The sequence below is a fragment of the Crocodylus porosus genome, unplaced genomic scaffold, assembly GCF_001723895.1.
Source record: "Crocodylus porosus isolate Cpor-Errol unplaced genomic scaffold, CroPor_comp1, whole genome shotgun sequence".
Taxonomy (NCBI): Eukaryota; Metazoa; Chordata; order Crocodylia; family Crocodylidae; genus Crocodylus; species Crocodylus porosus.
The window spans coordinates 118,000,016-118,024,914 of NW_017728931.1; the positions used below are offsets into that span (position 1 = coordinate 118,000,016).

The 24,899-nt window shown below is 45.7% G+C and overlaps 1 protein-coding gene across 1 annotated transcript in view; it reads left to right on the forward strand.

Moving 5' to 3' along the window:
• Positions 1 to 24,899, forward strand: part of CELSR1 (cadherin EGF LAG seven-pass G-type receptor 1) — a 257,147-nt gene that overhangs the window by 171,002 nt on the left and 61,246 nt on the right. Inside the window, exons 6-7 of the mRNA XM_019543514.1 lie at positions 22,571 to 22,728; positions 23,338 to 23,501. Of these exons, the coding sequence (XP_019399059.1) occupies positions 22,571 to 22,728; positions 23,338 to 23,501 (322 nt within the window). The remainder of the gene's footprint in view (positions 1 to 22,570; positions 22,729 to 23,337; positions 23,502 to 24,899) is intronic.

Sequence of the window (24,899 nt, forward strand, 5' to 3'; positions counted from 1 at the left end):
AGGGCTGGAAGGGACCTCGGGAGATCATCGAGTCCAGCCCCCTGCCCAAAGGGCAGGAAGTCAGCTGGGGTCATAGGATCCCAGCAAGATAAACATCAGGTACCAGAACAGCCAGGTTCAAGTTCATGTTCATCCCTATCCCATAGCCATGAACTTGCACATCCCTAATACCATGAACTACAAACAGCAACCTGCGTGTGAGAGTTATCCGTTTCGTAGAAAGAAATGCCCATGGTCAGGTTTGAACTCATCACTCCCTCTCTGAGCAATGACAGTGGAGTGACAACAGGTATCCTCACCACAGGACATTACTATTGGTACATGTTACACCTCCTTAGGGCACTGTTTTTAAACCAGTGGGTTGCTACCATTGCTCACTGTTGCTCTGCCTCATGCTTAAAGCAGTTGCTGTACTGATGGTGTTATTTACTTCTTATAAATTCCTTCTTTGGTCAGTCTTTTTGTTCTGGTGAGGGATTTGACTACAGTAGAGAGCAGGCTGGGTTCTTATCAACCCAATTTTATTTCTACATCACTATTATAATAAACACATTCAGATAAGCCTTTCCCTTTTAGGAGCACTGATGCAGAGCCCACCACTCTACTCTGGATCATCAGGAGCTTTGTGGTGAAGAAAGGATTGAGGCCCTGGAGTCAGAGCCTGTGGCCTCAAACCAACTGCTTCCACCACTAAAATCAGGGTAGGGAAAGCCACGGCTCCCTATCAGTGCTCATGGCTGTTCACCAGAATATGGGAAGTATTATACTATAATTGCTGGATGAGCACCATGTCCTTCCTGGTGTCTAAAAAGGCAAAAAGTTTTCTTGGCATAAATAAACTGAGGAAGGAGCAGCTCAGAGTAATGCAGTGCTCAGAACCAAGACATGCTCACCAAAAGTGGACCACTCACTTGAATCAATATTGGGGCAGCATGCATGGAGTGTGCATGGCTTGAGTTTGCCTACTCTGCAGTGTGGCTGCTTTCGCCTAAGGTGGGCTAGCCCATGTGGAGCACCTCAGCTAACAGTGCAGAGATGAGCCCCTAGTTTCACCCTTTTACAATTCCTGTATTTTCTTTATTTATTAACTCCCTTTTGACTCCCAACATGGTCACTGTGCTCTGTTCTACTTTTCCCCTCTGTGGCTACTATCATTCATCTTTACCGTCATTTGCTCAGAGCTCTTTGTTAGTTTTCTGAACCATGCAAAGGTGTGTTTAAGGAGATGAAGCGCTTGAATGGCAAAAAGCTTCCAGAAGGGCTGGGGGAAAATGCTCAGATATGCCCTTTTAAAAGTCACATTGGCCTTTATGCTCAGTTGTGGCATAGAGGGACAGGGACCTGGTCACAACCCTGATTAACCCAACTATCTCTTGGGGGAATGTGAAACACCTGTACCCTTACTGCTGTCTCTTGGGCTCAAAGAGCACTGGTATTCCAGCTCTCTGCTGTTCATAAGACCCAACATTTTAGCTTACATCTGCCACCCAAAGGCAACCAGAATCTAGCCTTTAGTCTAAGCTCATGTACAAGTGCAAATGGAATGAGCAGACTCCTAAAAACTGACAATTATGCTAATCAGCGTTAGAGAGATTAATGTTACACTTGTTTTGAATAAGATGGAATGAAATACAGCTATACCACAACAGAGGGACAGATGCTTACTGCAGAACACAAGTGCCAGCATGCTAGCTGTCTCTGGAACTGGCAGATAGGCTATCACGTTTCCTTCTGCAAACACAGACCTAATCTGATGATACCAAATTCACCTGTTATGGAAACATAATTGTACTATAATAAGGAGTGACAGTTGACCCCACCTTACTTACCCATTTACTATTTCATTGTTATTTTTGGAAAAACAAAGTAAGCTGTCCAATAATATTTTATTTAAACTTGGATTGTGAACTATATGTTAGTTTCAGAAGTCAGTCTTTTTCTGACTGACTTTATGATATTCTGTCTTTCAAAGTAGCTTTCAGGCTTATACAGACTGCTGTGTTGTCAGCCTTGCAGCATGCAGCTCCCATGTAACTAATAAGTAATCAGAAGCATCCAGTATAGAAAGCATCTCAGCCTGGACTACAGTAACCCCAGCCCTGAGTAAAGGTTTGTTTTTATGCTCACTCGGCCTTGGGTTTGCCAACAAAGTTGTCTGTTTGAGGGATAATCTATGGCAGGGGTGGCCAACCTGCAGCTCTGGAGCCACATGCAGCTCTTCAGAAGTTAATATGAGTCTCCTTGAATCTTTGCACAAGCACATGGTGACCAGATACCATTTGGAAGCTGGTCACTGTGTACTTGTGCAAAGATTCAAGGAGATGCATATTAACTTTTGAAGAGCCGCAGGTTGGCCAGCCCTGATCTTTGGCATAGTGTGGGGGGGCTGGTTCCGGGATAGCCACCCCTCCCTGCGCCGGGACTGCCTCCCACTGGCTAAGGGTCTCTCACCTGTGGTCGCACGCGTCCAACTCACCTGCCACGACTTTGATTGTAATCCAGTTCAGTTTTAGAATGTCCGGCACGTGCCAGTCCATAAGTGAGACTCCTCCCGTTTACGGGGTCCCATCGATGAGGGCTCCGCCTCCCCTACACCCTCGCCCGTACCGCCGGGATGTTGACCACCTATCCGGGCCAGTCACTTGTCAGGATAATGCTCAAAACGTCCATAAAAGAAATGTAAAGGTCAACACAAAGTTTACAGCCAGGGATTCCTTAGAGTGAGGGGCGGCTTTGTCTCTCAACCACCTTCCGCAATATTACCCTGTATGCTGGGGTGCTGGCACCCTTTCTCTGGCTCTCTCTGAGCTCTTCAGCCCTCCCTAGGGCTTCCGGAGGCCACATGGTCCTCCTGATTACGAGCGAGGCAGTTTCACCGTCTGTGAGTGCCCCAGTATTACCGTATATACGGTTCCTGGGTCTAGTCGCTCCCGGCAGCATCAAACAGTCTGCGGCCTCGCTGGGCCGCTTGACTCGGCTCCCATGCCCCGTTGGGGTTTACCCTTACCCCAGAAGGTCCTGCCGCGTCTCAGGACGGCTCGCATCCGCCCGCGTGTGCTCCCGCCGGCATCGGCTCCTCCTCGGCCTTCTTCTGGTTCCTCCCTGCTTGCTGCCGGCGTCTCTTTTATGTCGGCCCTCTCTGTCCGGGCCCCGCCTTCCTCCCTGCACCTGCCAGAGGCACGAGTTCGTCCAGCACTCTTGGTCTGAGAGCGGGGCTTGAATGTGATTGCGCCGGGGTGGGGAGCTTCGGAGCCTGCCGGCTCCTTCCCTCCTTCACACATAGCAACATGTACATAAAGAACTGAGCAGCCGTCACCCAGTTTACTTAAGCCACCTAACAACCATTGGATGTGGACAATAATCAGTCATTGAATTTAAAGGATACATTGTGTCCTGAGACTATCCAGATCTCTCCACTTGTCGGTTTAACATTTGGAAAAGTGATTGATAATAATATTCTCAAACAGTAATTCAGTCATAGGATCTGTGTCAGCCTGTGTACTGGGGAGAGATATGATTGATTTTACATCTTTGAAATGTTAGAACCCTGTCTTAAAACATAGATCTTAATAGAAATCAACTCATCAGTTGCCATTATCCAGCATAAACATTTATAGAAGTAACATAAATTACCTGTCACTGATGTCATCTAAATAAGAACAATTGTGGCCTGTGAGAATTCATCAAATTGATTCTAATGGTTTAAAAAGTAATTTATTAAAGGATGGAATAGGATTTTATGCACAGACAGTACAGTGTTAAAAGACTCTGATACAGCCAGTATGAACACATAGGGGGCCTGTTTGTATTACAATGGAAATTTTTGTTCAGTTGACTTTAACGAGAAGAGACTCTCCTATTAAAATAAAATGTAAGATATTTTTCCAAGTACAGCAGGTATTGAATTTGAAAATTTACCCCTCACTGAATGATTTACTCAAACACTGAGCAAAAACGTTGTTTCCTTCCAAAATCTAACCTGATCAGAAAAATCCATCAAAACGTGAAGACTGTCAACAAAATCTGAGTTAGCTGCCCAAACAGGAAAGGACAGCTTGGTCTTGCGTCATGGGCACTAGCCATGATAATATAAGTCAAGAGACACAGGAGTGCCAGTAGAAAATGTATTGCTTTTGCAGAAGGGTAGACTCCCACCTTAAAGGCCAAGAGCTACCCAGAGGAATTTTTAACTTCCATATTTATATGGTTCCTTCTACATATGCTTAGTTGCGTGCGCAATGAGATTAGTCATAACATAATTTTTTCTGTTAGTTATAATTATCTCTTGTGATGGGAATCATCACAAGGGCATTTTCCTCTTTCCAGTTGGGTCAAGCCGACTCCGGAATAGTTTTCTTTCTATATTAGTACTTATGTTTTCCTAAAATTATATTTAGCATTAGTTATTCATGCATAGGTCAAACTGCTCACTAAACAATTTGTTAGACAGATATTAAAATACTTGAACTTATGAACTTATAGACTTCTGAACTACTTGTACTTATTCTTATGACCTACTCAATTAATCAAGCTAACCCATTTTTATATCAAGACCAAATAGCAGAAGCCAGTTGGTTGCAGGTTGTCAAACAGGAACACATGGAGCAAGGGAAGCAGGAACAGCTTCCTCTCCATATTGTTGCTTGGCCTACCCATAGACAGGTCACAGTTACTAACATATTTTCTCACATACAATATACCCCCCCAAATAACACATATACCTTGCTTTTGGAAGGCAGAATATGGAGATATTTTTTTCCAGAGTTATGAATGACTGTGTATTATAGGGTAAGTCCTCTCAGGAACAGCGTCCAGGAAATGTGCATGTTTTATGTGAGAAAATATGGTATCCCTGTGCTTGAGTGCACTCACGTGCCGCTCTTTCACTGGACAGGGAAGCAGGGAAAATGCAAAGCCATAGATCCACTCCTTTCTCTTCCCTGCATTTTCCCCCACTCTTCCCCTTATGCACATTGGCTCACAGGATAAACTTCCCTCACTAAGAAAAATGCAGCTTTTCAGTCTTCCTGGATGCATCTACATATGCAAATGATCCGGGAGCAGTTTATTCTTGAGAAAAGTACTTGTGCAAACTCTCCCAGCCACATGTCTACACATGTGGGGATACAAGAGAAGATTTGCTGCTACTAGTAGCAGACTGTTCCCACTCCCTGTGGTCCTGGAACCGGCCCCTGCAGTGGCCGGGGGAACCAGCCTAAGATAGAACCATCTCCTGGAGCAGGCTGGGACATTGCTCCTTGCCCCCGAGAACTGCCTGTTGCTGGGCAGGGACAACGTCCCTCAGCCCCAGCAGCAGTGCTCGTAGCCCCCGCCCCATGATTACAGGGCTGGGACTGGGGATCCCTATGTCCCAGTGCCAGCTCTGTGGTCATGGGGCCAGCAGTGGGAGATCCTTATGTCCCAGCCTGAGTCCCATGGTCACAAGACCTGGGCTGGGAGATACTTCTCTCATGTCACCTGGGAGCTCCACAACTGCAGAACTGGTGCTGGCAGAGAAGGATTTCACAGCTTGGGCCTCATGTTAATGTAGTCAGGGCAGGCAGAAAATGATTTCCCAGCCCCTGCTCCTCAATTGCGATCAAGAAGCAGGGTCTGGGAGCTCCCTGCTGCCAGTGCAAGAGGCTCTGGTGGTAGGTAGCAGGTAGTTCCTGGGGGTAGGGAGCAATCTCCGGTCTCCTGCTGCGTGACTGACTAGGAGCACATTTGCTCCCGGTCAGGTGTGTACACGTATACTACTGCGCAGTTACTAATCGCAAATAAATTTGCTACTTGCATTTGCAGGTAGCAGATTTACTCACGATTAGAGCCCAATACTGTACAGTAAGCATCTGCACATGCAGAAATGGATGCTTACTGTGTGTTAATTAGCTCTACTCTGCAGTATAGTATCTCATGTAGATGCACCCCCTGAGTGCTCCAAGCAGGGAGAACTAAAGTTCCCAACTCCTTTTCATGCTTGCCTGAGGCTAAAGATGTTTGTTGTATACACTGGAAAGGAAATGTGCAGTTGGATGTCATCAGTATGTTCATGGCAGCACACGGCTTCTTCCCAACATTTCATATATATTTAAAAGAAAAGCAGGAAAGGCTGATCCTGCAAGATCAGTGAGGGACTCAAGGATGAAGAGCGACTGCCCATTATTGTTCTTTGGCATATGGTAAAAAGGAAAGGTCAGTGTAGTGCTACACCATTCACACCAGGGAGGTCTTAATAGGGAGATTAGCAGCATCTCATAATGAACTGGGTCTAATAAAGGACAGTAGTGAATAGATACCAAGTAACTCTACTGAAACCTGAATTTTACTGGCTGCAGGTGAGATATGAATCAGACTTGCTGTGTCCTTCAGCCATGCACATCAGCACAGACCTGATCCTGTGATGCAGAATTAATTCACCATGTGCAAAAGCTAATTAACAATATCAGACATCATATTTTTGGAGAAAGAGACTGTAAAAATTGAAATGGTGTGCAGATAGAAACCCTGAAGCTGTTTTTTCTCAAATTTAGAGAATTTCCCCACTTGTAAATCCAGGTTTCCAGACAGGTAAAGGCATAGCCTTCAAGGTCTCTATTCAGGGTATGCAGCAGGAAGGATTGTGTTCTGCTTTAATATATTTCCATCATATAATAGTTCCATCCAGAGCAAAACAGATGTTCCAACCAACTCTGATCATTGTGATTTTGAATAACTACATTCCTGGGGTTATTACTGCTTTATCTCTGCTCTCATTGTTAATAGTTAATAACTAATAGAATATATTAGTGAACTCTTCAGGTCAGCTGCAATGCAGCAGGCTGGCTGATAATGAAGAAAATCAGCTTCCTGTGAAGCACTTAAGGAGTTCTTAGCAAGAGCACCAGTTTGTACTGAATGGGCACATCAAGATGAGTGCATGCATGCAGTATGCAGCAGCACAGACCTAGGTGGTGGTCCCAGCCTCCCCTACCCCACCCAGGGCAATTTGCCATGCTCCAGAGCACTTGTGCATGCATGCTTCCCAGGGACAAGTACCAGCGGCACAATATGTGCCCAATGACTTTTCCTCTACAAAGCTGCTTTGGAGTCAAGATTTTTCTTATGGTTTTATAAGGAGACTTACAAGATACAATGCACAATTTTTTACTAAGTTTGAACCCTTAATTTATAATTCTGTAAAGAACCTCATCCAAGGTTAATTGCATAAAAGGAGGACCTTCATTTCACAGAGAAACCTGTAGGGAACTCTTCAATTCCATACAACCCAAATGCAACTCAAGTGATGCAGCTAAAAAGCTGCTTTTCATGCACAGTGCATTTACAAGAGTTCTGCAGGTGGCCTGCCTGTTAAATGTACTCTCACACTCAAGTAGGAAAAACGTCTGTCTTAGTTAATGAAGTGCTATCCAGTGAGTTAGGCTTATTTGAGCTTCAGGGGAGCACCTTCCAATAGCAGAAGTTACTGCATCAGCTGATAGTTATGCATTTTTGAGCAAGTTTGTACTACTAAAGAGCCCAATTTTTAATGTATGGTGAACATATAATTCATAGATCTGTCCTACAAATCAGAAGAGTTTGTTGCTGTACATTTATCAGGCATCTGTATTATTTATCTGATGGCACTAACTTGCATTGTCTTTTTTTTTTAATGTGGAACAGTTAAAATTACAATACTACAAAGGAAAGTAAGAAAAATAGATTTTCCATTGTTGAACGTTTCAGCAACTCACAAAAAACTTTGCTCCCAAGTCAAAGCTTAGTAGTAGTCAAATGCGTCATGTGCTGCTCCCATCTGAATATGTAATATAGTTTCCTGCCCACTCAGAAAATTATTTTTTAACATACTCAGGAGACATGCAAGCGATATTTCTCTCTCTCTTTCATTTTTTTTCCTGCATACTCAAATACAGGCCAAACATGGAGATCCTCACTACCACACCAACACTAGCAGCATCCGAGAGGAGACGTACTAACTTTCTGACAGTTAAGCCAGCTTAACTTTTCTTTAAGCCAATTTAACAGTCATAGCATACTGTCATGGCACAGGGTCCTGCAGGATGGCCATGATCTCCCCAAGGCCCCATTACTGTGCCAAGTTGGCCCAATGGGCACCCTCGATTCTTGCCTGCCATGTCTTTGACGTAAAATGTATATGTATATATGAGAGGCTGCCTTTACGCTCTCTTGGTCACGGTTTGCTGTACACTCTGGCCCCATGAACTCCCAGACCCCTGGTGGGCCCAAGGTAGATGACACAATGGGTGTTTCAGGGCACCCTAGCCTTATGGGCTATGCGTGGCTCCACCCATCCCTTTACCATGCCCCAAGCTTCACAGATGGAACTGACGTTGTTCAGTCTGGGCCTTGTTACAATTTGGCCCCCTTGTCCTCCCTTGGCTCTCCGCAGCCCTGTCTTGCACTGTGCCATCTCTGGCGCGCAGGCTGTCCATGGCCTTGTCTCGCTCTGCACCTTCCTGGCACTCGGGCTCTCCACGTCTCTGTCTCACTCTGCGCCTTCCTGGTGCTTGGGCTCCCCGCCTTTCACCACACCACTAGGAGCCTCACTAGGTTACCCATGCCCAGCAGGGTGCAGTTTTAGGTCATGCCCAGGACCAGGAGCCTCCTCCATCCCCATAGCCCCAGCCCATAAACCTCCAAGCTGTTCCTGAGCCTCAGCTCTGCCGGCTGATGTCTCTCTCACAGCTGCCAGCAGCAAATTACTGCTTCACCCTATATATATCTTGGGTCTCAAAATGGCGACTGTACTCAAGCACCTGGCTGCTGCCTGCTCCAGCCCTTGAAGTGGCCGGCATCAACAGTGCCCTGCCACACCCAGTAACCTACAGTAATTATGTGATTTACAGAGAAGTTTTTAAAGTATCTTACATGTCTATGAAGATGAAGAGAAACTGCTTTTGGCAGAATATATGTATTTTATGGGGTCAGATGTGTATTTCAGGGACTCAGTGTATGCACAAAGTCCCTCACAAATTTTACTGCATTGACACAGTCATATATTGTGCCAATCTTCATGGAGTAAAGAGTGCTAACTTGTGAAGGATAGGTTCTGTCACCTGCACTTAGGCTGAGCAGCACTTCACTTAGCAAGCTGTTTCAGGGAAGAAATGGGACTGCTGCTAGACAAGGATGCTTTTCAGTGTGAATACAGGTAGCACAATTTAATATTATTGTGTGTTCAGTAATGGAGTACAGTGTCTGGACTCTAAATACAAAATAAACCATCACTGAAATGCAATATATGCAAATTTATACTGTAAACCATTTGGGGGGATTTGGGGTGTACATAGGTCTGAAGTGTGGGTGAAAAAAGGACTACTAGACTGAGAGAGGGGAGTGTGCAAATGGATGTAGAGTCTTGGGAGGGGAAAGATGAATGAACTTGTAATAGAGAGATATTGTAGCTATACTGGTCCAGAAGAAAGGCCTGCGGAAGGGTATTTGGTACCTGAAAGCTTGTCTGTATCCCTCCCAACTATACAGTTGGTCTGATAAAAGGTATTCAAAATAAATGCCTCTAATAAATAGGGAGTCACATAAAAGATACCATCCACAATAAATGTCTCTAATAAATAGGGAGTCAGAATAAAGCTAGACAGCTATAAAGGGGCAGGAGGAGGAGGGCCCACAACCACTAACAGTACAATAATGAAAATATTTTAGAACATGAGCAACACAACCCTAAACAAAGCAGTTTTCAGTGGTCCAGTCTTGTGGTGATGAGTGCATCAATTGTGCTATCCTGTTCTTTCTCTGAAAGAATGGGCATCATTTCCATGCAATCGCGTGGTAGAAAAGGTACTGCTTCCATTTTTTGCTGTCTCATTATCAAAGAACAGGGAAGAAACCAGTAACACCTGATACCTGGACATAATTTTTAAAATAAAAGTACTAATACTTCTACTGGAGGGTGTAGGCAGAGGTTGGCTATTTCCTTAGCTCAAAGCATTTCTCTTTCTACAAACATCACAGTTGGGATGAGTCTCATCCAGGAACTTGTCCTATGCAGCAGTTATGTCACATGTGTAAAGATGTTTGTTGTATACACTGGAAAGGAAATGTGCAGTTGGATGTCATCAGGGTGTTCATGGCAGCACACAGCTTCTTCCCAACATTTCATATATATTTAAAAGAAAAGCAGGAAAGGCTGATCCTGCAAGATCAGTGAGGGACTCAAGGATGAAGAGCAACTGCCCATTATTGTTCTTTGGCATATGGTAAAAAGGAAAGGTCAGTGTAGTGCGACACCATTCACACCAGGGAGGTCTTAATAGGGAGATTAGCAGCATCTCATAATGAATTGGGTCAAACCTGGGTCAAGGTATATGAATATCAAAGATTAGCTCTGAATGTAATTATAAGGAGGTTATCATTCACTGCCAGTGAATTCTTCTCCTGGCCCAAGCTGAACCCTGAGTGTAAGGAGAATTTTACTTTTACAGTGAGTTGGCTAGGTCTGGTACTTTTATAGCGTTTTGAAGTTTTTGACCCTGCACTGAAAAACGCTTTTTGGCTGTCTCAAACTTTTACGCATGTGCTAAATTCAGCTAAAATGAAGTATTTACCAAAAAAAATGCTGTTAGACTATTCAGCAAATCAAGAGGGATAACACACATCTAAGGAATGGATAAAGACCCTGTGTGTAAGAGTTTGTCTTTCTTATCTTTAGTGACTAATCAGAAGTATCCTATTAGAAGTATAGGAAGGATTCTCCATTCTGTATACTGACTTGGTGTGCAGATGTTTTGTTTTTCTCTGTTACATGTGCAATTTTACAAAACAGAGACTAATATTAGTAGTTTTGTCTTAATTTGGCCCAATTTCCAGTGTTCTGATCGACTGTTCTGATCAGTGCAGCCTCCAAATCCATGCAGAGGCATTAAACTTCTCTGGTTTTTACCAATTTCTTCCTTTTAGATTATAAATGTCACACTTTTTCCAGTTCCTGCTGCTTTATTTGTTGTTTCCAGTTTGTTTGTTTGTTTATTTTGCAGAATTTTGACTCTGCTCTGCCCACTGAGACTGGGTCCATAGCTGGCAGTTAATGAGCTTTTTTGACCACTGAAGCAATGAAGTATTGCCTGGGAATCTGAGGGCTTTTTTTCCTTTCATGCATTAGATTGTTGAGCCGAGGCCAGCAGGTTAATGAAAGGGTTCTCTGAACCTGGCTAGCTTCCTAATGAGACTGAGTGCGTTTGAACCAAAAGGGCACGACTGACTTCCAGCATATGCGGTGGACTCTGCACATTGGTCCATTTTCCGCTAATTATTACTGTAGCCAAAAAGAAAATTATGAAATCAAAAATTTGTTTGAAAGACTATAAACATGATATATTCTACTCTGAAACACAGCAGAGAAATTTCTGGGCTAAATAAGCAAATGAAAAACTTAGAAAAATACTGAGTTTGAAAAATAACTAGGAAACAGATTCTTTTTAACCTTTAACCACTCAAAATTGTCCATAAATCATTAGCTACTGATTAACACTAACATGAGGGTAGCTTTTTGTAAAGCAAGGAGAAACTTGGAAACATTGAGAGAAAACTGCTGGCATTGGTTTTGGAATGGCATTTCTTTTTAAAAAATTACACTAATTGTAGAAGCAAACAAGCTAAGCTCTGTATATTAAGCCCTGACACTACAAAGAACTTTGATAAAAGACCAGCCTTGCAACTTAAAGTTTTTTTAATAGATTTGCTTTTTGTGTAGTGATTTAAGCCAAGGGAATTGTTTGCAATATGCAGCTTTATATCTGCCCCCTGAGAAAAATGGGTTCCTTCCTGCCATGCATACCTACGTTTGTTGTGTCTCATTTTCAAGGGTACCCTTTTCTTGTTTTCAAACTGTTAGTCGCGTCTGTGGTTTGCTATAAAGTTGTTTCCTATTTTATCAATTGCTTCAACAGAAACAAAGAGACTGGAGCAAACTAAACTATTAATCATGGAGTTTTTAAGGTAGAAATAGGCCTGGTTAGAATTCAAGAGATAGCTGTGAAATTGGAGGAGTATTAGATCCATTGAGAAATATATTTTATTATATGAATATATTTGTAAAAAAGAAAGAAATAAAGTAGCCACTTTTGCTCAAAAATTTGCACTTGGAATTTTGAGGAAATAGCTACAGGAGGAGATGATGTTGGGCCTTGGCTTATAGGGCCACTATAAGTAGAACTGGAGCTAGTGTGCAAAGTAGAGTATAAGGCAGGGGCAGGCGCTGCCCAGGGGGAGCAAGGGCAGGGGCAGGGGCAGGGGCATGGGACGGAGGTGTGGCTCATTGAGGGGGGAGCCAGCTCCCACCGCTGCTTGTACCCTGGGAGGATGGGGTGGGGAGGGTGTGCCCCCTAGATCTGTGCTGGAGATGGCGCTGCTGGCTCTTCTTGGTGGGAGCTGTGCTCAGAGTGGGCACCAGTGATGCTGAGAGGGGGCTGCATCCATCCCAAATTTCACCACAGCTCCATTCCCAGCACCGCTGCCAGGCTCCCAGTGCAGCCTCAGTTCTTCCCAGCACATGGGTGGAGGGGGGACATGGAGCTGAGCTGTGCCTAATGGTGCAGGGCTGGGAGTGGAACTGCAGTGAAATTTGGGGTGAATGCAGCCCCTCCCAGTGCTGCTGGTGCCAATTCCGAGTCCAGCCCCCACTGAGAAGAGAGCGTCAGCTCCAGCCTGTCTGCCTGCCTCATGCAAATCCAAGGGGCACACCCCTTCAACCCATGCCCACCTGGCATGCAAGCAGTGGCAGGAGCTGCCTCCCCCATGAGCTATGCCTGCGTTCCACACCCCCACTCAGGCAGCACCTGCCCCCTCCCTCCTCACTGTGGGGGCATTGTTCTGCCCCTCACCCACTTTCCCTCAACCCTCCCCTTCCACCAGAACAGACTTATTACCTGGAGGCAGTTGTATCAGATCGCTATTGGTATCGGCCTCCAAAATCTTTATTGGTGCATCCCTACTCTGAAGTCATTCTTTGGAAGGCAGCAAGCAAGTATGGCTTTTGATACTGTATAGTATTCTAGAATATGGGGAACAAAGACTTTGAAGGGATTTTGTTTATAATGGGCATGTCTACATGTGCACTTTCCTGCACATTAGATTCATTGTTCCTGGTCAGCCCAGGCAGCAGGGAGCCATAACTCCTGCTCAGTTTAATCCCAAGCTCCGGTGGGCAAGGGGAAAAGCTCCTCCACCCCCTGGAGTTTGGGACTAAGCCCCAAGCTCCACACCACCCAGACCTTGGGACTAAGCCCCATGCCACCTGCCAGCTATGGCTGCCCCCAGTGTCCCCTGCCAACCTGGGGCTGGCACCTGGGCAGCTGTGGCTAGAGCTCCCCCTGGCTGCTGCGGGGGGCAACCCTGGACTACACTGCTTCATAGGGCGCATCCAGACGAGTGCAGTCATGTGTTATGTGGCATCGCAAACATGTTTGCAGCATCACATACTGCACAGTCCGGTGTTCTCCATACTGTAAGGACATGTTGCCCAAGCGTGTGCTGCTCGTTTTTTTTTTCCCCCATGGGTTTTTTGACCCTGGGATATCCAGGGGTTAAAACAACCTGTGGAAAAAAAAAATGGAGCAGTGCGCACTGCTGAAAAGGGCTGTCCGGAGCCACACTGCAGCTGTCAGCCAGATTCCATGCAGTGGGTTTGCCATGGAGGTCTCAGGAGGTGCCCAGAACCACAAGTAAGGCTTTTAGGGCCAGCACAGTGTTGGGCCCAGCCTCCCTTACTGCCCCCCTGGGTAACTTGCCACGTGCCAAAGTGCATGTGGCATGGGCATTCCCCAGGGACAAGTAGCAGCAGCACAAGGTGCGCTGCTGCTAGGTGTCCCCAGGGAACCAAATGTCCAGGCACATCTGAATGTACCCATAGGATGCAATTTTCTCTTGACCCAGGTACACATGTAGATGTGCACTTGGGAGTAGTTTACTGTTTATTAATTTACTGCAGTAAATTCATACATATTAAATGCACATGTAGATGCACCCAATTATGATAGTGCTCCTGCCTGACTTCAGACTAACATGGCTAACTAGCACTCTGCAAAGTCAGCTTAGCTTTGCAGGACCAGGAAGAATTAACTTAATTTGTAGCTTGCATATGTTTTTCCCCTTATTTAAACCTCCTAGCACTTCTCACTTTGAAGTGTGTTGTCCTTGATGTTTGAATTTCAACCTATTTCTAGGCAAACGCTATGTGAAAAAGCAGCATTTAGGGATAGACAGTGAGAGGTAATTTTGGAGTTCCATAAGCAGGAACTTAGTTACATGCCTTCTGTTCACTTTAATGGGAGTCATGCTGGTAAATTCCTGTGCGCTGTACTGAATTTTCACTCATGAATGCAGAATTACTATATGGCAAAGCTAATGAAGCTTGGCTTTCAGGTAGCATAATTTTTACTGGAATGGATTTGGAAAGGAAGAAAGGGTAATCAAGCACCCAATTCCTATCAAAAGTCAGTTGGAGCAAGGCACTTCTCTCTCAGCCATGTCCTTGAAAATCTCCCTCAGAGAATAACAATATGGATATTGCTATTTTGTCCTGAAACCTTTCTTCTGTAAGAGTTTGATCCTGCTCTTGTTGCAGTCCATGGTCAAAGAGCAGATGTTTTCTACAGTACCTCCTAACTCTGTGTTATCATGAGGGATCTGGTTTTTTCATTCACCACAGAAAAACACGAATGGGATGCACCCGAGGGTGCTGAGAGAGTTGACTAATGTGATTGCAGAGCCACTGGCTATCATTTTTTAAAACTCGTGGCTATCAGAAGAGCTCCCAAATGATTTTTTGCCCTTTTCCAAATGATTGGAAAAGGGCACAAAAATAGTGCCATATTTAAGAAAGGGAAAAAGGAGGATCCAGGGAACTACAAACCAGTCAGCTTCACCTCAGTCCCTGGAAAAATCATGGAGCAGATCCTCAAGGAATCCATTTCTAAGCACTTGGAGGAGGAAAAGGTGATTACGAACAGTCAGCATGAATTCACCAGGGGCAAGTCATGCCTGACCAACCTGAGTGCCTTCTGCGATGAGATGACTGGCTCTGTGGATGTGGGAAGACTGATGGATGTGGTGTACCTTGATTGTAGCAAGGCTTTTGATATGGTCTCCCACAACATTCTCCCAGGAAAGTTAAGGAAGTATGGGTGGGATGAATAGACTGTAAGGTGGATAGAAAACTGGATGGAGGGTTCAGAGGGTAGTAATCAATGGCTTGTTGTCTAGTTGGCAGCCAGTATCCAGTGGAGTGCCCCAGGGATCAGTCCTGTTTTGTTCAATATCTTTATCAACAACCTGGAAGATGGCATAGAGCAGGGGTGGGCAATTATTTCGGGTAGAGGGCCATTTACCCAGTTTTGGCAGGCTGTTGAGGGCCACATGGGTAGCCCTGCTCCCTGACAGGTGCCCCGCCCCCTGGTCGCCAACTTGAGATCAATGTCCCAGTGTCTTGGGACTAATGTCCCAAGGCCAGCACCAGTGGAGAACAAAGCAGGTCACAGGCTGGCAGGGGTCTGTGGAGCCAGGCTGGGCTGCATTAGCAGGGAGAGGGGAGAGCTGGCCTGGCTCCATAGAGCCCCTGCTGGCTGGGACCCCATGCTCCTGCCACCCTGCTCTGGACCCTGCCGGCACTGGCCCTGGGACACCGGTGCGGGCCCCGTGTTCCCACTGGCTCTTGTGCCCACTCACTCCCAGTGCCCCCCAGCCCAGCGATACAGGCGGGCACAGCCCCGACCGCCTGCTCACTGGCAGGGACGAAGCTGGTGCTGAGCGCGGGGAAAAGTGGCCCCTCACCTGCCCTGTGGCCAGCACCCTGCACTGCAGCTGCTTGAAGCCCGTGCAGGGCTGCCTGTGCCTGCTCTGGACAGCCCCACATGGGCTGTGAGCGGCTGCAGTGTGGGGCACCGGCCGTGACCTGGGGGAGGGGCCATTTTCCTCCGCACCCGTAAGGAGCCTGGGGAAAAGCAGCCGCTCCCCCACCCCATGGCTGGAGCTCCCTGCTGCAGCCAGTCGCAGCCCATGCGGGGCTGTCTGGAGCAGGCACAGGCAGCCGCAGGAGGGGTGCGAGTGGCTGCAGCACAGGGCATCAGGCATGAGGTGGGTGTGGGGCCACTTTGCCCCGTCCACACTCAGCTTTTCCCCGGGCCTCTTTTCGCTGGCTTCCTTCCCTGCCCAGGGTCCTCCCCTGCCCTCCCCCCCCCACTTCCCACTTCGCTGGGGTTCTGGCACCACCAGGCAGCCATGTGCTCCCAGGCCAGAAGCCCCAGCTGGGGCTTCCAGCTGGGGGGGTGGGGCCAGGCAGGCCCTGCTGTTATGGGAGCCCACCAGGCTTCCCCTGGATCCTACTTTCATTGGCTCCTGTCATTTTTGACAGGAACCAAGGATAGATAAATGTTAATTTTCTAGTTTTTTTAGGGGCCTCACAGGCTGGATAGAATAGCCTCATGGGCTGGATCTGGCCCATGGGCCATATTTTGCCCACCCCGGTATAGAGTGCACCCTCAGCAAGTTTTGAGATGACACCAAGCTGGGGATAGTAGTAGATACACTGAAGGGTAGGGCTAGGATTCAGAGTGACCTAGGCAAATTGGAGGTTTGGACCAAAAGAAATCTCATGAGGTTCCTCTACACCGCCAAGAGTAGATTGGATGCTTATCTTGCTGGGATCCTTTGACCCCAGCTGACTTCCTGCCCTTTGGGTGGGGGGCTGGTCTCAATGATCTCTCGAGATCCCTTCCAGCTCTGATGTCTATGAAATCTATGAAAGTGCAAAGTCCTGTGCTTAGGACCAAACAATCCCATGTACTAGTACAGACTGGGAACTGACTGGCTGGGTATCAGCTTTGCAGAAAATGACCTGAGGTTTACCGTGGAGAATAAGCTGAATATGAGCTAACAGTGTGCCCTTGTTGCCAAGAAGGCTAACGCTATACTGTTCTGCATTGGTAAGAGTGTTGCCAGTAGGTCAAGGGAAGTGATTATTCACCTCTATTGAGCACTGGTGAGGCCACCAGTGGGTGAGGAGGGTCATCACACAGGGGGCACCATGTTCATATGTGTACACACACATGCAAGTGGCAGCCAGGCAGCATGAAGAGCAGCTCACGCTCTTACACAGGTTAATCTGTGAGGAGAGGGCAGGAGAGGGGCCTTGAGGCCTCTATATTAAGCAAGCAAGGGAGGGAGGGAGTGTCACAGGCCAGCTGGGCACTGTGAGTGTATCAGTTTTATCACAGGCAAACTGGGCTGTTTGATTCAGTTTTGGATCAAGGAGGCAAAGTTGGGAGTGAAGGCAAATTTATTATAGCTTACATACACACAACAGTTAACAGAAAGATAAATGCAATAAGAAGATAATGCAGTATTAAAGAGCTAATAGTAAATAACAGATAACAGCAACAGATAGAGCAATTCTGTCGCAGGCGAAATGGGCACTGCGAGGGTATTAGCCACTGGGCTGTTCAAAACAACAGATAGACAGAGATGGATTGGCAACTTATCGATAGTCCCTCAATAGGTGCGCGTCAAGTGATTCCAGCGAAGTCAGGCATCCCCAATCAACGCTGTCAGAGGGTTTACTGGGAAGGTCCCTTGATCAGGATGTGATACTCACTCACACCGGGAGTCTGGGGTCCGGGCGTTGAACAGAAATGATCATTCTGTTCCCTCCTTCCTGTGATCACCTGATGCATGCGCTTTTTATACCTAGTTTTATGCTAGTATGTTAGCTTTAGAGGCACTCGCAATGTTACCCTATAGCATTTACCCTATGGGATTGAAAGGTGTTAAAATTATCATAAAAGGTTACTACCCAGACTTGGGTTTATCCAATAAGCAAATTATGATGCAGCACCTTTAGGTTTGAAATTGACATTGCTCCGCCTAAGCCCCGACCCCTTTTAGGTTTCATTTGAATATGTTTTCTTGGGATGTGTTTTCCTGGAATGTGTTGTGTGTGCCAGGCAGTTGGATCCAGTTTTATCATCAAGGCTGAACCCTGAGCAAAAAACTGATAGGTCTCCTAATCTTGCAGCTACAGCTTTGCCTATAGGGCCCAGTCAATTCCACGAACAGTTAATTTATCATTTTGGTTAAACTTATGACAGACAAGTTACATTTGCAGTTTACAAACCTACAAGCTTTATATTAACTAATATTACCAGTTCAGGCAAAATACCAAATGCCTCCAAGAAGCACATATTTATTGCTTATTTATCCCTCTGCTTCTAGCCATCACAAGGGAGGGACAAAGTTGGGTATGGCTGGGGTAGTGCATGAGGGTGGGGCTTGGGGTCTGGGGCCAGAGTGGGAATGCTTGGCTACAGGGCCCCAGCAGTGAGTGGGGCCGAACTGTGGGAGGTTTGTCTGGGGTTAGGGCCGGGGCTTGCTCCCTGCCATTGCATGCACTCCCAGGGTGAGCTTGGCAGGGCATATGCCCCCCAGAATTGTGCATGGGGTGCGGGCAGATGTGGGCTGGCAGATGTGGGCTCAGGTCTCCCCACACTGATGCTCTCCCCCGGGGCCTCTGCGGCCCAGCAGTCAGGACCCAGCACAGCAGGGCAGAGTGAGGCGGGGCAGGGAGGGTCAGTGCTGCTGCCGGGACCCCATGCCGATTTGTGCTCCCCTGCTGCTGCTGAGTGAGCAGGGGGTGCCTTATCATGGCAGCGTGGGGCACCTGATAGCAGCACCAAGCCACCCTGCTCCGACCTGCCCAGTTCTGCCCTGCCTTGCACAGAGGCCCCAGGGGGAGGGCAGCAGGGTGGGGAGACCTGGGCCCACAGCTGCCAGCCTGCATCCACATCTCCATTCCTGGCCCCCCCCCCGATCTCTGCTCCAGTTGTGCCACTGGTTGGGGAGGGTAAGCTAGGCTCCACAACAGCAGCAGCTGCAACCTCCCATGAGCAGTAACCAGGTCTCTGATGCTGCTGAAGGCTGGCAGGAGGCTGAAGACTCGAGGCCCTGGCCTCGTAGCCCTGGCAGCTGGGGGCCCCCTCCATCAGGGCTGGAGGAGGCAGGGTGCTGTGAATGGGGAGTGAAGGGCACTGGCAGGGGCAGGGGCCTGTGGTTTGGGAGTGAGGGGCTCCAGCAGGGCCAGAGGTGTGTGGGTCATGAGTGAGAAGTACCAGCACCTCAGAGCCGAGGGGGTTGTGGTTTGGGTGTGAAGGGCACCAGCAGGTCTGGGGGGTTATGGGTAGGGAGTGAGGGGCACCGGCAGGGCCAGGGCAGCTGTGTGTTTAGGTAGTGAGGGGCACTGGCAGGGATAGGGAGCTGTGGTCAGGAGTGAGAGCACCAGCATAACTGGAGGGCTGTGGCTTGCAAGTGAGGTATAGTGGCATGGGCAAGGCACTGGCATATGAGGGCTGCTCAACACCACAGAGCAGCCGTGGGGGACAGCCGCAGCTGGACCCGCACCCTGGTGAGTGAAGGGGGCAGGGGGAGCTCTGATTTTCCATGGTAAAAAACCCAAGTCAAATGCCAAAATCTATAGGTATTTCGAATTTATTTTATTATAGTGATTGAGCACTGATAGCCTTCCAGATTGTTTTAAAATTGTAAGTATATCAATAAAACATTGCATTTAACTGATACCAGTATACGTAGCGGTGTTTCATTTTAACTGCGTAAAAATATTTGGGGTTTGTTAAACTGAGAAGTTATAGGGATTTTATCATAGAATTTGCTGTTTTTAAACAGAGAAGACCAGGATCCCTGGTTATCATCAAATTTAATGAACACGCTCCTTCTTTTTGTGACAATGATATTTAACAATTTTATTTAACAATGATAATGTTAAATAAAATTAGTCTCAATTTTGACACTTGAGGTCTTCCCCCTCTAACTCTTTGTCAGAGATTTGGTCAGTTAAGATTTCTTTTGTACAATATGCCCCATGTCAGGGGCTGGGAAGGTGTATATTGGACTCAAACAAAAAAGTGCTACTCAAAAGAAAAAAACTTAATATCCCCTATCATCATTAAATCATCCACAGATTTCCTTTTTACACATTACTAGCAATACATTCTTAGAGAAAGTCAGGAGAACAAACAGGGCTTGAAATACGAGCAGGAAATTAATTGATTCAGAGTTTTTTGAGTTGGTGCTGGGAGGAAACACTTGAGGACCTTTTGGTGAAAGACAAGCTGCTATATTCATCAGCATAAGATCCCAAGCAGCACTGAGGTATAGCCCTCAAAACTGTAGCGTGTTTCCCGGAAGGCTAAGCCTGAGGGCAAAGACCCAGATCACAGTGGCAAGTCAATGTCTAAGGAAAGGCTGTAATCACCTAGTCAATGTAAGTGACAGAACCCTATCTTGGCCAGTGCAGGGCAGGTTGCAGTGCAGTAGAACCTCTAGATTGAAAGCTTGGTTAACACTGCCCAAGCATACACAGCTGAAGCAGCATTTTCTCTCTGACTCCCAATTCCTCTGATGCTGCCTGGGTATTAAACAAGAGATGCATTTTATTAAGGCATCCTGAACTGAAGGGTTAGCTAAGTCTTTCTTTCCCATGAGTAACAACAGTATCCAAAATGTTCGTTTTCTAGTATTTAAGGGCCTCAGTGTCAGCAGGAGATTTATTTATTTATTCATTCATTGACTGGGAGCAGCTTCTAACCAAATTTTCAGCATTGCAGCTATGTGTGCTCCCAGTCATTTCCAAGTTAGATTGTTACATAGCCCAGGGAAAAACAAAACTTGCCTTAATATCACTTAATAGAGGTCAGAACCTTTATTTGAATAGCTGCCAAGCTATGTGATCACATCAGCCGTTGATAGGGGAAATGGAAAATGCACTCTAACTGGAATTGTTTGAAACTAGGAAACATTTTAAAAAATGGTTTTTTGCACGAGTATAATTAGCTTTGCCTCTGAAGCTGTAATTCTTTACAAGGATGAAATCAACCTTTAAGTATTTCAGCAAGTTTGTATTTGCAAAACCTGAAACAGACAGAATTGTGGTTTTTTTCTCCCCTTGCTTTGTCTTAGTTTTTGGTGAAAATAAAGAATTCAGAATTGCACAGTGCTGCAAGGTAAATGACTAAAAGTTCTGAAAAGAAGCTGAAGCAGAGGCTGAATGTGTCGTTACTACTAGTAAGCAAAGATCATAAAATAGCTCATAGCTCTTGAATTTCAGTTATGTAATGTGTCTGGGTTAGATCCTGTTCACTTTTCTCATATTAGTAGTTCCGCTGACCTCAGAGGGACGCAAGTAAACCAAATAGGATCTGCCTTATGAATAAGACCTGCCTTATGAACTATGTATTACTTTAAATGTTCTCATAGATGCAAAAGCAGAAAATTATCTACTTTCAGCAGGTAAATATGAAAGATCTAATTCTTTCAATGAAATATGAACGATCTAATTCTTTGTTTGCATCATTATTATGCCTTTTATAAACATTAAAGATGTAACCGTCAGAAGAATCTGTATCTCAAATCTTTTAGTTTCTGTATGGCAGCTTCTTTCTGCTGTTAATTACAAATGGAGTAAATCTGATATTGTAGTTAACAGAGTTGTACTGGGACAAAGGAAACTTTTGTAATTAGGATGTGAGGCTGGGATTTAAGAAGTTTGCATCCAGTTCTGATGTTGCCATAGACTTTTTTGGGACTTTGAATTCTTTTAATTTTTTTGTATATCCTTTCTTATTTTTTTTGTAAAATAAGGAAGATGCCACTCTGACCTCACAAGTGGGCTTTCAGGGTAAATTAAACAGCTCCCGGCCGGCCCCCAGCTGCTCTGGGAAATCCCCATCCAGTTCAAAGCTCACTGCCAGCTGCCCCAGAAGAGGGGGAGCTCTAAGCTAGCCCGCAGCGGTGATTCATTGCCCAATTGGGGCAGGGGTCTGGGAAACAGCTGTGGGGGAGAGGACACTTTCCCAGCCTCCTGCCCCAATCAGCTGATCAGGGCAAGGGGCTGGGAAACAGCTGCCCAGATGCAGGACAGCCTGTCCCACACCCAAGACCTCAGCTCTGACTTTGGTGCCCCCTACCAACTCAGGGTTGGCACCTGGGGGAGCCTAGAGCCCATGGATCCTATATGGGAGCAGAACAGAGCCAGAGTAGCCCTTCCCTGAACTGCTCCTGTCCCAGTTGGCGCACATATAGATATGCTCCCAGAGAAAGCTTACTGCATTATATTTGGCTACATTAATTACACATGTAGATGCACGCACTGCGTAAACAATTATTAGAATACAACTTGAGCTGTGATCTTCCCACTTCATATAGTTGAAAAAAGATGTTTGAAGTGATTTGAGGCAATTCACTTTATCCAGAGAAAGGAAGCCAAGCTGCACATCTGTTTTTCAAGTTCAAATCAAGGGTAAAAATCATTCCATTGTTCATCTGGAAGCTTATTAACATTCTCTGAAATCAGCCATTGGGTTTCCTTTTGAATAGCTGACCTGGAAGAGATACCCCTTAATTCATGTTTGTGTACCCTATCTGAGTAATCTCAAAAGAATGTGAAGAATGTCGCTTTGTGAGTGAATTGGCACTGTATGTATTCCTTTGTGTGTCTAGCATTATTTACAAGTGTGTCATTTATTGTTTGAAGCCTAACATTGGAAGATTAGGAATTCCTCATGGGCCTTCTGGAGAAAAGGTGGCAGTAGTGACAGTGGATGACTGTGACACTGCAGTGGCTGTGCGCTTTGGAAGTCTCATTGGCAACTACACATGTGCTGCACAAGGGACTCAGACTGGCTCAAAGAAGTAAGGGTATTTTACATATATTTTCTTTTCATTTTCACCATTAAGGGAAATTGAGTCCATATAGCAAAGAACCTATAAGAAAGCAAACTGGCCACCTTTAAACTGGCAAGGTGGAATTCAGTGCCAGTGCTTGTAACTGGGAGGGGTAAGGTGAACTGCTCGTAAACAGACCTATGCCTAAATTAACTGCAATGAAAGGGATCTAAGAATTAATGAAGAAAGCTCAGTGAAAACATCTGCTCTATGTACAGTCTGGTTAGAAAAGCAAGTACAATGTTAAGCTTAAATAAGAAAGGGACAAAAATGGTTAAAATATTGTATCATCATTTAAAATCATACCATCCGAAAAGGATGTAGCAAGAGAGAAGGGAAAAGCAATGAGACACCTAAACAGGCTTCTCTAAAAGGGAAGATCGTAAGCTCTGCACTGTTTCATTTAAAGAACCGAATAACAAATAACATGGTAGATATAAAATAATGAATAATACAGAAAAAGCCAATCAGATTATCCTTTCTTATAAACAAGAGCAAGGGGGCACTCACTGAAATTAAGGCTCATTTAAATGTAAAAATAATCTGTATCTTATTTCTTTATTCTTATTTCTTTAGGTCTTTGGACCTCACTGGCCCCCTCCTTCTTGGGGGTGTCCCAAACCTACCAGAAGATTTTCCTGTGCATAACAGACAGTTTGTTGGGTGCATGAGGAACCTCTCCATTGACAGCAAGCCAATCGACATGGCTGGTTTCATAGCCAATAACGGCACTCTGCCAGGTATAAGCTCCTGTTATTTGAAAATCCACAAGAAAAAGCTTTCAGTCACCCTGAGTATATAAGCACAAATTGAGAGCCAGATTTTCAAGAAAGGGTGCTATGCATGTGGCTGAAAACTGCAAGAACAGCCTTTTTACATGTAAGATTGATTTGACTGGCTGTGTGCAAGCTGGTGCAGATTGGCTAATTTTGCCTGCAAACAGTGGGTAGGCATCTGCAGGAGCTGGGCATGGTATTTTTCATTTCAGCCAAAAAACTTCCTACAATTTGTGCTACCACCACTGCCCAGTGTCAGAGTTCTTCCTGCTCCGCTGAGCTGTGGAAGGGAAGTTTTGGGAGTGTGAGGAAGGAGCCCAGACCACCTAGTGCAGAATAGATTGGATGGGGATGGAAAAAGAAGGAAACCCCTTTTCTGTCTTCAGTGCCAGCCCCTCTGCTTGTCTTTCTGAGAGGAGTATAACAGCCACAGAAGCTGCTGCACTCCTAAGGTTGCATCAGCCACTTGTTGAACTGTCCTCAGCTTTGGTCACTGTGCACATTACCCTGTTTACTTGAGCTAGGTAATTTTAATTCTTGTACCAAAGACACACATAGTACCTTTGAGTGTATGGAGCACTTGAAGGATGAAGTGGCACTTAAGAGGTGCACAGAGCTTATTTGGACTCCCTGCATTGACAAGAATCTTTTTCAGGAATTTGTGCAGAGAATTTAGCCCTGAGTGAACCCTGAAGCCATGTTTCATGCAAAGTAGGCATTGAGTGACATATTTAGCCTGCACTCAATCTGCTGTACCTGAATTTCCTTTAAGAACCCTCTATTTGTATATGTCTGAAGCACAGCAGTTGGATCACACTCAGCTCTGAAACTTTTTGTAATTGGGTCAAAAAAATGGAATAGTTTAGCCAGTTCTGAAAATTCAGTTCTTCTTTTAAAACAAATCCAGTAGCCACCAAACTAGAAATGCAGTGTGCACAGAATATGTTCATAGTTATCATGATTTTTCTAACCATTTTAAATGTAATATGGGTGAGTCTCCTGTCCTGCTGAATAGTGCTGGTAACTGCCTCAACAAGAGATGTGCTGGAGTCCAAGCTGGCATGCCTGACTTCCTGTGCTGAAGAAGTCTGAAAGTGCTCTCTTCCGCAAATGAGGCAGTGCAGTAGGTTTCAATATAATGTAAAAATGTCTCATTCCTTCTGTCACTGAGTGGAGATCTGGTTAAAGGATGAACTGTGGGGAAAGAGCTCCACATTAATCCTGTATGTGGACCATGAACTAAGGATGGACTTGCAGCCCTAACTGCGAATTGCTTAGCTTTTGCCAGTACAGTACAGTACAACTTTTAGCTCATAGCAATATTTTTTAAGGACAATTGAATAAAGTAAGGTTTTTCTTTGG